At 33.4% G+C, this 14,646-nt stretch overlaps 1 protein-coding gene across 1 annotated transcript in view; it reads right to left on the bottom strand.

Moving 5' to 3' along the window:
• LOC145694897 (interference hedgehog-like) overlaps positions 1–14,646 on the bottom strand; it is a 193,183-nt gene that overhangs the window by 34,376 nt on the left and 144,161 nt on the right. The window contains exons 6-9 of the mRNA XM_081771633.1: positions 10,208–10,426; positions 7,167–7,322; positions 5,347–5,502; positions 756–881 (exon numbers count right to left, since the gene is read on the bottom strand). Of these exons, the coding sequence (XP_081627759.1) occupies positions 756–881; positions 5,347–5,502; positions 7,167–7,322; positions 10,208–10,426 (657 nt within the window). The remainder of the gene's footprint in view (positions 1–755; positions 882–5,346; positions 5,503–7,166; positions 7,323–10,207; positions 10,427–14,646) is intronic.

Here is a 14,646-nt window from a genome sequence, read left to right as displayed (position 1 = left end):
TTACTTCTATAGTTTGGGGTTGAAATTGATGAGATAGAGGATCACTTGCTTCAACAATGCATGGCATCATTAGCAATAGCATATTAGATATATAGGCTGTGTGTGGTGATAGTGAAAAAAAAAAACAAACTATAAAATGAAGACGGCATTTCAGTAGGAGGTAGAACGATTAGATGTATACGGTTTGCAGATGATATTGCGCTTGCTGATCAATATCTGAAGAGAAAATCAATAAGATGTTAAAAAACGTGAGGAAGGACTGTGAAGAAAATGGAATGAAAATAAATGTTACAAAGACAAAAGCCATGGTGATTGGAACGAAGGGGTCGGTGTCAAATATAGAAGTAATATGTGAGAAAATAGAACAGGTGACTAGTTTTCGATACCTGCGTAGTATTATTAGTGATGATGTGAAAGTGAAATAAAAGCAGGGATAGGAATGGCGAAAGAAGCCTTTAGGAGAAAGAAAAGATTATTTTGTGGAGTCTTGAATAAAGGGTTGAGAAAATGACTTATAAAATGCTTCGTGTGGAGTATTGTGTTATATGGGTCAATGGTGGCAGGAAAGAGAGGGAGAGGGCGAAGAAAACTGCAATTAATGGACAATATCAAAACAGAGAAATTGTATATGAAGACGAAGTAATTAGCGAAAGGTCGTGGAGCATGGAAGTTTCTCAGTTGAAGCAAGTGACCTGACAATAATGGCAGAATACCTATGATGATTTTTAACGAACAAGAACAAAAGTTATACTCACTATCAACTCTATGCTTCTTCTCCTTCTTCCTTCCTCTTCCCTTCCTTCTCTCTTTCTTTCTTCCTCGTCTTCGGAAGCTCTTTTGGGACGGAATTGGTGTGGTGAAGTTTAAACTGGTGCGAGCATCTGGTAATAATAAAAAGTATATTGAAATAAATAAAGCACTACTGCATATAATATAATTCATTAATTATAATGGGGTCGCGGTAGGCTCAGTAGAAGAGTGCTCATCTCTATTACGTGGGGTCCCTGGTTCGATCGTGCCAAATGGGATTTGTGGCGGCCAAAATAATCGTATATATGGGTTTTCACGAAGTTCTTTTCGTTCTCTTCCGCTTTCTTTATCCAACCACTTCGTTCATTATCATCACCACCGTTTCCCTTACCTCGGGGTATAATCGTGGAACGTTAAACTAATATATATATATATATATATATATTCATTTTTCATGGACAATAATATATTATTACTAATTTCTGTACTAATTTCCAATCTTGAGTTCTAGTATTTACGTACATACAGCAAAATTTTAGAATTCATGTACAAGATAATGTTTTAAAAAATAATGTCTTTCCAAGTTTCAGCACATGCATATCATATGTGTCAAACGAGCTGTACACTTCTTTCTAATTGCTTTAAACATAATAATTTTCTTCCGTTTTCTACTTATATTATTCCATTGATATTTGGATAGAATATTTTTATTGTCGTTAAGTCTAGTTTAGGCAGTACACAACTTCGTATGTATATTTTATATAGTTAACGTCACGCTTATAATAAAACATACTCATTTTACTTATACACACATAACAGATCAAGTCATAACATAATGCTTTTACATTCAAGAAATCAATTAATATTATAAAAAGAAGTTGAAATCAGCCATTTATACAGTTTAATTTTATCAACGAACACATTACACATGTATGTTAGATATACACTCATAAATTTTATACCTACTAAAATTAAGAGGTTGTTAACTTTAATTTTTGATAATATCTAAATAGAGCATCAATACATTTATCAGAGTAGTATTATATAATGTACATCTTGTTTATAAAGCATAGCAAATGCATTTTGTTTTGTTATGAATCAGTAAAATACGGATAAATAATTATTAACAATCATGATTTTGAATTTAGTAAATGATGGTTTCCAGTGTTTATTATAAAACATTTCATTTATTATTATACCGTTTTTTCTTGAAATAACGCTATATACATCATTTACATGAATCCAATGTTTCAAAACATCACCGGTATACTATAATATTTAAGCAAAATGCACAGTATGCTGACCTTAGGTTATTTTAGACATCGATATGAATTTCTTACGACAATTTTCTAATGTTATATTATTCAAATCTTCATTTGAGCATTCACTGAGACTGAACTGGTTAGTTTTAGAAAAAAAGACATCATTTCATAGCCTGAAACAGTTTCTTCTTCTTGATTTATTTTTTGTAACCTTATGAACTTTAATTGGTCAAGTTTTGTCTTCCTAGAACCCCGTAATACCAAGTCTAATTATCCATAATAAGTAGGTTCGTACACCATTCTCATTTAAAGACTAGTCTCACTAAATAATTTCAAAAATTTATAGTTTTTTGCGTGTTTGTTTTTCAATGGGAATTTTATACTAAGTATAAGGAAAATAATTATATATGTCTTTCTCTCTTGACTTGGAAATAGAGCAGTAGAGTAATGACCTCGTCCTCTTTGAAACCATTATATATATATACAGAGTGTTAATGAACTACACCGACAAACTGTAAGAGGTGATTCCTCACATCAAAATAAAAAAAAAGTTCATATGGACCTATGGGTAAAAGTGCATAGTTCAGAGCTAGGGCCGTCCAAAATCGCGAAACAGCTAAATTTCAACAGACCCTATTTCGAATTGCAGAAACCATGGATAATGGTCCTTATCAGCGTAAAGGAAGTCCGGCATGCACAATCCAAAAATGCATATTTCATCCATTTTCAATGGGTGTGCAGGGTATTCTATACAGGGTATAATTCTCAAATATGCTCTCAATAAAGTTTCCAGATATACTCTGATTTCAAGGAAGGTCCAAAGTAGGCAGGGGGTAAGCCTTGACAACAATCGGCATCCAGTGCTTCGGAGGAAAGTTGGAAGTGTTAGGAACCGGGAGCTCCATGCTTTTTTGTGCTCTGAATAACATGTGATACGATGTATTTCGTCACGGTATATTTCGCGTTTTCTTCACTTATAAGCGTGAAAGAAAACATTACAGTATGCTTTTTCCCCGAGTACGACAGACCGTGCTGCTGACGATCCTTAACATTTCCGACATCGTGCCAAAGGATTCCGTATTCATTGTTATCAAAACTTATTGTTTGCTTACTTTGGACCAATCATAAAGTCAAAGCATATCTCAAAATTCGTTTTTTTTTTTTTTTTTTTTTTTTTTTTTTTTTTTTTTTTTTTTTTGTGATTTTGGACAGCTCTAGCTCTGAAACTATGCCCTTTAACCCATAGGTCCATACGAACTTTTTGACTTATTTTGATGTGAGGAATCACCTCTTACAGTTTGTGGGTATAGTTCATTAACACCCTATATATCTATCTATCTATCTATTTATCTATCTATCTATCTATATCTATATCTATATATATATATATATATATATATATATATATATATATATATATATATATATATATATATATATATATATATATATATATATATATATATATATATATATAGGGGTAGACAAAATAATCTAAAAAAAGCGCTTTACACAGGACACGTAAGTTTGGCCCTCACTGTACAAGCGTATTGCGGCTGCAAATCGTTTTTTGTTTTCAATGCGTCATGTGGACCTTTCTCTTCCGTCAGCAGTAACCCGTTCACCTGTGAGTGTCGTGGTGTGAAAGTGGTGCGGTAAAATGGGCGACTTGACAGACTTCCAAAGAGGCATGATCGTTGGTGCCCGTCTGGTTGGAGCTTCAATGGCAACAGTAGCAAACATTGTGGGGGTATCGAAAGGCACTTTGTCCAATATCACGAGGGCATACACAATTCATGGGCAAACGACGTCTGCAAAGCACAACAGTGGTCAAAAGACAATCCTGCCAGATAGGCACCGGAGGGCATTAAAACGGATTGTAGCAGCTAAAAAGAAGACCACTGCAATGAAAATTACGTCTGAACCCAATTCCGGTCTACAGAACCCGGTTTCATCGCAAACAGTGCGACGGGAACTTTGTAAAATGAAAATTCATGGCAGAGCCGCTATCGCCAAACCCCTGGTCACAGCAGTAAATGCGAAGAGGCGTATTCAGTGGTGCAAGGACCACAAGGCGTGGACTCATGAGCAGTGGAAACACGTAATGTGGTCCGATGAATCGACCTTCACCTTGTTTCCAACAACCGGTCGTGTTCACATATGGAGAACACCGCCTCAGGCCTATGATACAGACTGTCTACTCTCAACAGTAAAGCATGGGGGTGGTTCTGTTACAGTATAGGCAGTGATATCGTGGTTTTCTGCAGGTCCCATCATAGCCCTGAATGGAATGATAAATGCTAAGGCCTATGAGGCCATTTTGGGGGACCAGGTTCTATCCATGGCCCAAATATTGTTCCCTGATGGTGATAGCATCTACCAAGATGATTTGGCTCCCTGCCACGCTGCAAAAACTGTGAAATCATGGTTTGAGGAGCATGACCAGGAGCTATCACACCTCTCCTGGGTTCAACAATCACCAAATCTGGACATCATTGAGCCATTGTGGTCTGAGTTAGAAAGGCGTGTTTGGTCTCATTACCCTCCACCAGCGTTCCTTAAGGAACTGGAGCATGAACATGTTTTGGAGGAACAATGGTACAAAATTCCACACACCACGATTCAGGAGCTGTATACGTCCTTTTCACGTGGGATCCAAGCTGTTTTGGACGCAAAAGGAGGCCTCACACCATACTCCCATAGGATTTTCACACTTTTGCAAACGTTTTAGATTTTTTTGTCCAAACCCTGTATATCATTGCGACTATCAACAAGCAGACTCAGTCAACGTGTTCCTTACATCGTAACAAGACAAACGTTATTTTGCGCTTTGCTGAGAAGTGTCTAGTTTCGGAGATACAGGTAGTTTTAGGAAATTTAATGATAATGACGCCAGATTTGTTATACTGTGACCATCAACGAACACACTGAGATAACGTGTTCCTTACATATGTTAAAACTAAAACTAATTATTATAACTGTTAACTTAAAAGAAACCTTTACTTATGAAAGTTACAATATTAGATCATTAAGCATTGTGCATATTACTTTTCAAAAGACAAAAAGTAACTACAGTTATTAAGTTACAGTAAAGGTACATTATTCATTGTCCTTTACCTACATCTATCCATTTATGACTTATGAAAAGAAATTAATATAAATAAATATATATTGTAAATACAATTTACGATAGGCACACTTTGATCTCTCTCTCTCTCTCTCTCTCTCTCTCTCTCTATATATATATATATATATATATATATATATATATATATATATATATATATATAATAGATATAGATATAATTTTCAGTTTTAAATAGTTAGAACTTACCTTCTGGTAAGATTTCTCCGTCTGGTTGTGCGGTTATTTGTTTAGCTAATACTCGCACTATGGCATCAGCATACACTGAACCCACAACGTTTGTAGCGAAGCACTGGAAAATACCAGCATGTCTTTTCTCTACGTGGTGAATCTCAAGTTCACGACCTAAAAGATGGAATTATTAGACATTTTTCTACGTTTAAGTAAGATTAAATCTCTAGTATTAAAAATAAATAAATAAAAAATAAAAATAATGAAAGGGGATATTAGGCGAGAAGTTGAAATTACAAATAAGACAACAAAATTGAAGTACAGGTATAAGCAAAGAACGTGCTTTAGCACCAAAACTAAGAAATTTTAGTCTGAGAATTATACCATTATGTTTTATTTTTCTACAGTGAAACCTCTGAATAACGGACACCGATGGGACGTGATTATTTCTCCAGAAGTGAAAGGTGTCCGTTACAGAAAGGTTACACAACTTTAGATTACCCATAGCCCATGTGATAATTGTGTGCGATATACAGTAAATGGCATTAACTATAAACGTAAATATAGGCTAATATAGAAATACAGATTGCATTGTTCAAATTACTAGATGGATAGGGGGGGAAAGAAACAACTATCGCTGAAGGATGTGGTGAGTATGTGCTGCAAAATATATTGCATCTGTAGTATTTTTCTTCCAATGTCATACCCCTGTACCAATTCCTTAATTCGCATACTGGTTGTACTAAAAATACAAGTAACGCAATAAAAAATACAGTTTGTAAATGTTCTGTGTAGTGGTTCATCAGTCAATAACTTATAACGAAGACATTTTGTGGGGAAGGTATTTTCTGTGCTAAATATATATGAACTGAGAATAATTCTAATCCGTTATGGAGAGAGACTAAAATGTTGGGAGAAAATAAGACTGTCCGTATTTGTATCTAAATGTGTCCATGAGAGGGAGAGTTTTGTCCCGTGATAATAAATATATTTTTTAAAAAGTCTGCAATATGGAGAAGTCTGTTTAGGAAGACTTCACTATACTATAGTTAAGTGTACTGTTTGTTACTTGTACGGCTGGACCTTAGTGATCTTATAAACTGATTAATACATCAAAAAATATACTATCACAGATTTTACAGTTTCGTAAAATTCATAAAATTTGCAAGTTTTGATTGGATTAACATTTATTTTTCCCACGAACATCTTCCCCCTATACTCCCTCCTCTCCTGATTGACAATGTTTGACACATTGCGCAGACCTATTTTCTAGTTTCATACTTTCCGGACCTAATTCATTCTTAAGTTCGTATGCAATGTGTGTATTATTACTATTACAGCTACGGGTCCATTTCTGAGAAAAATGCTATACGAAATCACTATCTGGAAATCGTTAATATATGAGGAAACGACCACGTAATTAAAACCATAAACAATGTTCTGACAGGTTGAAATTATCACCACCCAATTATAATCTCATTGATACGTCATATATATATTTGTAGTCTTCTGTTAAACACTTTGTCTTGAAAGAATTAACACTTTCCTTAATTATATTTTTCCCTAACCCTCCGTTTCTCGCATCTTTTGTCATAATTATTTTACAACGAACCTCTCTTATTATATCCAGTAAGGTTTACCTCTCCTCCACTTTTTTTTTTTTTTTTTAATACACTATTACTTTTACGTTCTAGTCAGCTAATTTTCTTCCTGCTCACTAAGAGACAGCTTAATAAAATTTGAAGGATATGTTTGACATACTTTTATGATTGTCACCAGCCGGGGAAATAAAATCTAATTTTTAAGTTACTCCAAGAAAGTTAAGATTTTAATCCTACCTGATGATTCTACTCCGGTTATATTTTCTACTGGTTCGCCATTAAAAACCCATGAAAACTGAGGTTCCGGCTGGCCAGCAGCATCACACCTAAGCTTTACTTGGCCTCCTTCTTTTACGTCTGTACTCACTGGTTCAACTATAATCACCGGAGGTTCTGTAAAGAAAGAAAGAAAATGAATTCCAATTTTTATTATAGAATTAACAACTCCTGTACTCACAGCAGAGAATAAATTTCAATACGCATTTGACAATAATACTAGCACTTTTCAATATTTAAACTTAATAAAACTATTAAACTTTTAATTATTGACATTATTTTCTGCATGCTTCATTTTTGGGATTATTTCGGCCTAGTTTGATAATGTTTTTTTGTTAATCGAACCCAATTTAGACAAGAATACAAGCACTAAACACTCCAGTCGTAGGTGTATTATCATCAATTGTTGCTTATGACTGAGCGTCGAGGTCCCACTGGTGCGTATTAAGTTGTAATTTTGATGAGATGACTCTATCCTGTGCAGTCCTCGGCTTTCGTCAGGACACTCTGCAATGGTAGGTCAGTGATTGTGTTCAGTTGCCCAATCCAACGGGCTGCGGGTTAATCTGACATAAATTTTATTTCCTGTTTAATATTGTCCAAAGATGAGACATATCTCAATTGATTCATCACATTGAGCTTAATAAATGACTTACTTGAGGGTGAATTCTCATGCGTAGTTTTCGAGAACTCGAGGAAAACTTTATGGCGCTAAACAGTAGGTCGCTCGTTACCAATAATAACTAACAGATTTCTTTTTTCAGGAAGAAATTGTTAGTTACTTATTTACGTACTGTATATATAGCAAAATGCATTGTTAACTAGGGGATTGTTGTTTGTCTTTTCCTAACGGTGACACACACACTCTTTACGCACACATTATTTGTAAGTGAACAGAATCCAAGATTGGATTCGGTAACTGCAAATGGCCGAGTAGTTGGATTCGGAAACTGCAGATGGCCGATTCGCCGTGCGACCAAGTCGAATAAATAAAACAGGGTTTAAATCTAAGAAGTAGGAATAAGGAGCGGACTAAACAACTTATCGCTATTGAAGCACTGTTAGCAGGAAAACAAAAGTATCAATTGTGGAGTCAATAGTTTCGTGGAAACAATGCTCACATAGAACACCTAATACATTGTCAACACATCTCGGATCTTCTCCATTGTAGGATAACAGGCGCCAAACAATTTTCTACAGAAAGATATATGAACTGATGTTGTAATATTATTAAGAGAAAAATGTTACAAATTTTGATTTTGCAAAGATATTTTGAAAATATTAAAAAACAAATTAAATTTCCCGGAGCAAATAATATTTCAGACTACAGAATCAATTAGTAAATGTTAGTACATTGTTTTTCTTTAATGACACCTATACGACAATTCTATAAAATATCTGTAGTTTATGCTTCGCTATGTAAAAAGACGTTCTACATCTGTGAATTTGTGATATAATAAATGTAAAAACTTGTTATGTGTCTATAACACAAATTACCTTGTGAGTTTTTACATTTATTACCAAAAAAAAAAAAACTATAATACAAAAATCGGAGATTCGAAATCAAAAGTAATTGGTAATACCGCCGTTTCAATTATATCAGATTAATGTTAGCACTTTATCTTCATTGTTTCACGTTTTGGTAGTAAAACTACATAATACAGTTTGGGAAATGTGTACAGAAAAAGTTCATATTCTGTCAAACACATTTATCACATATTAAAACGATATCCCGAAGAAGGGTAACCGAGGGTCTTACTGGAAATACCACAGGAAAGATTGAGGAACATTCCAAGTGGGTGATTTGAGGTATGACAATGTGATCCATACGCTCGATAAGTAAATACCAACCTTTATTTAAATTATACCATTCCAAATAAATAATAGTTGGCTAACAAGCTTGCGTTCTATCTGCGCTATCCTAGTTGGCGTGTGGGAATTTTTTTCTGTGTTGACGCAGCGTCATGCGGATAAAGACACACTTGCATTATTTATTTTTTAAAGTACAGAACTGAATGCAAAAATAATAGCATTAGGAATCGATGTGTGAATCAAATTATGCTACCTAGTGAACAAGAGAGCACTGTTGTGGTTCCTCAATATAGAATTTATCTCCATAATAAGTGAAGAAAAGTAAAGGAATCAAGTGTTGAATGTAGTGAGAAGACGCTCAAACGTTTATGATCAGTACATAAGCATCTTAACAAAAGATGTCTCTTCCTTAATAAGAACTGTGATGTTAACAGTTTCTACATTCCTTATACAGTAAATGGTGGTTAGAACTAAATGGTCTTAATTTAAATACATGAATTACAAAATAAAGATACTTGAATGATTACATTAGTCCCTCCTCAGCAATACTGTAAACGCTGCTCTGTATTACTTCGTTCATACTGACTCCACACTAAAACTGTGTTCGATCTGCTGCATGTGTATAAGAACTACTACACTTAAAAATAACAAAAGAGAAAAACGATAGAAAACAGCTAACGATTTTGTTTCTCCTTTTAATCTATCTCAATTTCATGTTGTAATACGCAAGTAACCAAACAGTATTCCATTGTACATAACGTCCAAGATACATATATAGTATCTTTGAGATGTAGATTAGTTTCCATTTTAAATTTTTAATCTTCTATAAGTTGTCAATACAGAAAAGCTCCGAAAGTTAATTATCTTTGCATATTTAAACGCACAGTACATTGTTCTCTATATACTCAACCCAGCCTATCTAAAACGTTTCTCGTATCTCCCGAACTTAATATTTTACCCTGACTTTACCACTACCAGTCCAAATTTCTTGTTCCGCGTCTTCCAAAATATTTATAATGATATTTCACTTAGGGTGACATACTCCAACTTCACGGACGAAATCAGATTGAATCTGTAGGAAATATTTACTACTGATTTTTAGTCATAATATTAGATTTAAGCTTCAATATATATGTATTTTTTATTTTTATTTTTAGTTGTTCATTTTCATCTTGTTCGTCTCAACTTACCTTGAAGTTCAACCATGGCAACCGTGGTTAAAGTTTTCCCTACATCGTTGGTGGCTTCACAAATATAGGTGCCTTCGTCTCCATGTGTAACATGGATCAGCTGTAAACCACCAGGAACAGTCTCACTTCTCTTCCACGGCAATGTCCCACCATACTTCTTCCACGTAATTCTTGGGGGAGGGTTTCCAGATGGTGCACATTCCAATGTTACATTGGAACCTACAAAAATATGAACACGACAAATTATACATTTATTTATCATGAGTAACCATCTATTTATATTTTAAATCAAGAACAAATTTAGTATTTATCATACATTTTTCTTGAAGTCGCTAGTTAAACTCACAGAAAAACTTAATATATAATCTTACTATACGTTACGGAATTTTGCGTTTTACTAAACCTTAATCTACCAACGTCAAGTTTACTCTACTTGTAACCAGTGGAAGTTTGTTTTAAGAATAACTTCTATTTAAACAATAAACTTAGCAGTATCTTGTAACCATTCTAATCATCTTCAACACTATTACTCTATTCTACTTCTTCTAACATTTTTCTAATCCCTTCTCAAAATTACTCGTTGACTGCAGCAAGAAATCTCTACTGTTTATTTTTTAAATTTTTTTATTTTTGCTTGTAAATAATGAATATTATCAATAACTTTAATTTGTTTAACTAAGTAACTTTATAGTTAATTAATGTTAAATGCTTGTACTATCTTTGTTTTAACTTTCCCTTACATCATTAAATTATATATAAAATTTAGTATTTAATACATAAATTAAAACAATATTACGTTTATAAATAATGCAAATTCATAATGAAAAAGCAAGAGGTGTTTAATTAGACTTGAAGGAGAAATAACTAAAATCACATGCAGTTAAAAAAAAAAAAAAAAAAATCTCCATGTAAATCAATGAGCTAAAAAGCAAAGACGGCGCTCATTTGTAGTCAACATAGTTGGGAAACTTGAAGGTATCTAACCACATCTAACACCAAGACTAATCTAGGAGCTAATCTTTGATTCGGTGCAAGCATGTACGATTTCACAGTTGCACAAATTTCGTCTATATCAGCTTACGAAGTCGTACAGTGAGAGTTAAAGAGAAAGATATGTCCTTCTTTCCTCGTTTTTTTTTTTTTTTTTTTTTTTTTTTTTTTTTTTTTTTAAGTATATCACTTTCATTTCCTTTAATCATGGTGTTTTCCGCAAATATTTTCTGTGGGGGAGGGAAAATTTCTGTTGACAAGCACAAGAGGAAAGATACCTACTCTCAAACCTATACACCAATTTGTCTTTCTTCTGTACATTTCCATTGCGAAAAGTATATCTTTCCTGCACTGCCGATCAATATATATATACATATATGCTTTTCATTACAAGAAAAAGAATTGAAAGCCATTTTTAAAATAGCAGTATAGAGCCAATACTTGATATGGATAGGTGTGCGTGGAAAGTGCTATAACCCTACCTCGGTAAAAGCAATCAAGTAAGCCCCATCCTACAACAAAACGAAAATGAAATGAAATGAAAACTTTCAGTTTTATGACCCACGGTTATGTCGTGTAGACAAACGGAGAGGTGATAATGAGAATGCACAAAGTCCACTTGGAGCGAGCTGAGATCGAACCAGGGACCTCATATACCTGAGGCGAATATACAACGTAATAAAATATATTATGATGAAGCATCCTTCTCAAAATTATCCATTTCAAGCATCGAGATTAAACACAATACAGTATTACTTTTCTTTCTTTGCAGGCAGATATGTAAACAATTGTAATTCACTTTAATGATAAGACTGCAGCCATTGTTGTTGATCCAACCCGGATCTCCTCTATTATTAGAAATGAAATAACGTCAATGGTAAGGAATGTTAAAAGATGTTAAATAAGTTGCGCATTCTATGGTTTGCTTTCTTACATTATTACTCAAACATAATTGAAAAAAAAAATAATGAAAAAGGCGGGAACTCTTATTTCAGCTTCGTTCACTCACAACCCAAGTAGAAAAGCACGCACAAAAGGCTTCGTGAAAAAGCACCTGTTTCACACCTTCTTTGCAAAGTATGAATTGAGAGAAACAGTTTCTTTCTCAAAAGATTTTAAGTTCCGAAAGCCAGTCGAGTCCATTAATTTACTTTGAAGAGACCATTCACATTTCAAACTCAATACTCAGCTGTAAAAACTATAAATGAATTAGACACTAAGAAGTGTTATTTGTATGTCCGCAAGAAATGGACGGTCATGTATGGAATGTGCTAACAGTTTAATCACGAAGGCATGCACTTAATTAGTTTTCAATTAAGCTTATTATTATCTGTTGCATTTCTACAAACATTTTGAGTGTTAAGTTTCTAAACTAAGCTCCCAGTTATTCTACAAACAGCTGATAATTACAAAAATGGCATAAAGAGAACGGGGTATTAGTTAATGTGAGTCACATGACACTGGAACTAAATAAAACGGATTTGCACATACATATAAAGAAAGTTTGCAGTGAAAAGTAACTTGGTAATTCGCATCTTATCTTTTGTTTTCTGTTTTTTAAAGTGTTAATTATTTTTTTAAGGTTCTTCATTATTCCAAAATGTACGATAATATTTGCAAAACTGAAATTTCATTCAGTATCTTTCATTGAAGAATTCATAACATTGCAGAAGTATCAAAAAAAAAAAAAAAAGTCCGACAACAGATTCTTTGCCATGCCAATCCAATCTATTTGAGATTACATTTACCTATTTTCCAAAGTCTAATTTATCCTCCTTTCCCATCCAAAGATATTTTACCAAAGTCTTTATGTAGTACTCTACTTGCTCGCATATAAGCGATATGTAACGTAACTTTCTAAAAGTGAGTTTAAAAGAGCGCTATTAACTAACAGGTGACAGCACTTTTCCTTCTATCTTTTCAGTGCATTTTGTATGGATCGATAATATTCAAACTTTAGTTAAAAAAACAATTAAATCATTAATCAGAGAATAATCCGTGCCGTGTTCTATGTTTCCTTTATTTCTTCGTTAGAAGCGAGTTTCTGAAAACGTAAAATTAAGTGCATTCTATAATTTGAAACAAAATGATCAAAAAGTGTACCAATTATTCCTTGATTGGTACACTTCAATTCAATTTGCCTTTGGAAAAAGTCTGAATATTGATTTTTCAAATTCGATTGAATAATTTTGAGTATTGTCTCCCCATACAAAAATATATTGAAAAGATAGAGGAAACGTACTGCCATCTATTGGCGATAGTTGAGCCTTTATATTTACTTTAACTCACTACTTTATTCCCCCCTTTCTTCTTCACATAATTTCCTCAAGACTTTCGTCTTTGACTCTAAACCTGTATTTCTTTATAAAAATAGAGTCTTAATTTTCATATTCGTAAAGTACAACAGGCTGAATGAAGGAAAGCTGACTGACCAATATTGACAACCTAATAGATTGCATTGAAATTTTATACAGTGATGCTTTCTATAACTTTTTGGGGATATAAAAGCCTTATCTCTATTTGTAGAAACAAAATTAAAACAAGAAAGACTGAAAATTATCCTAGATTCTGGCATCTTGTGAATTAACTGAAAAATAAAGAAGACAAAAGAAGTATACCGATTAAAGATCCATAACAACAAGTAAATTTCCTTTCTCGATTTACAAACCATGCAAACCCTATACTGAAATTGGAAATTGTAATAAACTTCTATCAGTTCTGGTTTCAATAGAAGGACAAAAATGGACATGGAACCTCTTCCTGGGGTGTCAAATCCATACAAAAATTTGTTTATCGCTATGTAACGCCGCTTTTAAACTACGGAGACAAAGAATGAAACTGGAAATGGTTTCAACAAATGGATAAGGAAAGAGATGTAATCCATACTAGAAAGCATTTATTAACATTTTATTTTTATTTAATATCATATATTGTTATTAACCTTTATAAATAACAGAGATAACGTCGTTTATTAACATTATTTATTAACATTTTTGCTTTAACATTGAAGCTGCCACTTCCCGTTTAAATAACAAGATGGAACCTATTCTTGGGGCGCTTAATCTGAATCAGAATGGTTTCTTACTACCTCTGACCACTTTTGCTCTATGGGAATTAATGTTGAAACGAGAAAAGGGACAAGAACGAAGACAGAAGCTATTTTTGAAATGCTAAAGAATTAATATCACAAAATCGTTTATCGTTATCTCTTATAGTTTCTTGCTATCTATTGCCATTTCTGTACTATAAGAATCAATAATGAAATAAATTTCTACCACTTCCGGCTTCAGTAGAGGAAAATCTACTCTTCGGACTTTGAATCCATATCAAAAAAGTTTCTTGTTAGTTATCATCATTTTCACTCTATAGAAAATGAAAATGCTGAAACTGCAAATAGCAGATTTCTACTTCTTTTAGTTTGAATAAAGAAATAAGAACCGAGATGGCGT

The sequence above is a fragment of the Thermobia domestica genome, chromosome 9, assembly GCF_964235325.1.
Source record: "Thermobia domestica chromosome 9, izTheDome1.hap1.1, whole genome shotgun sequence".
NCBI lineage: Eukaryota > Metazoa > Arthropoda > Insecta > Zygentoma > Lepismatidae > Thermobia > Thermobia domestica.
Note: the sequence above shows the minus strand (reverse complement) of the source record. Positions and strands in the feature narration are given on the sequence as shown.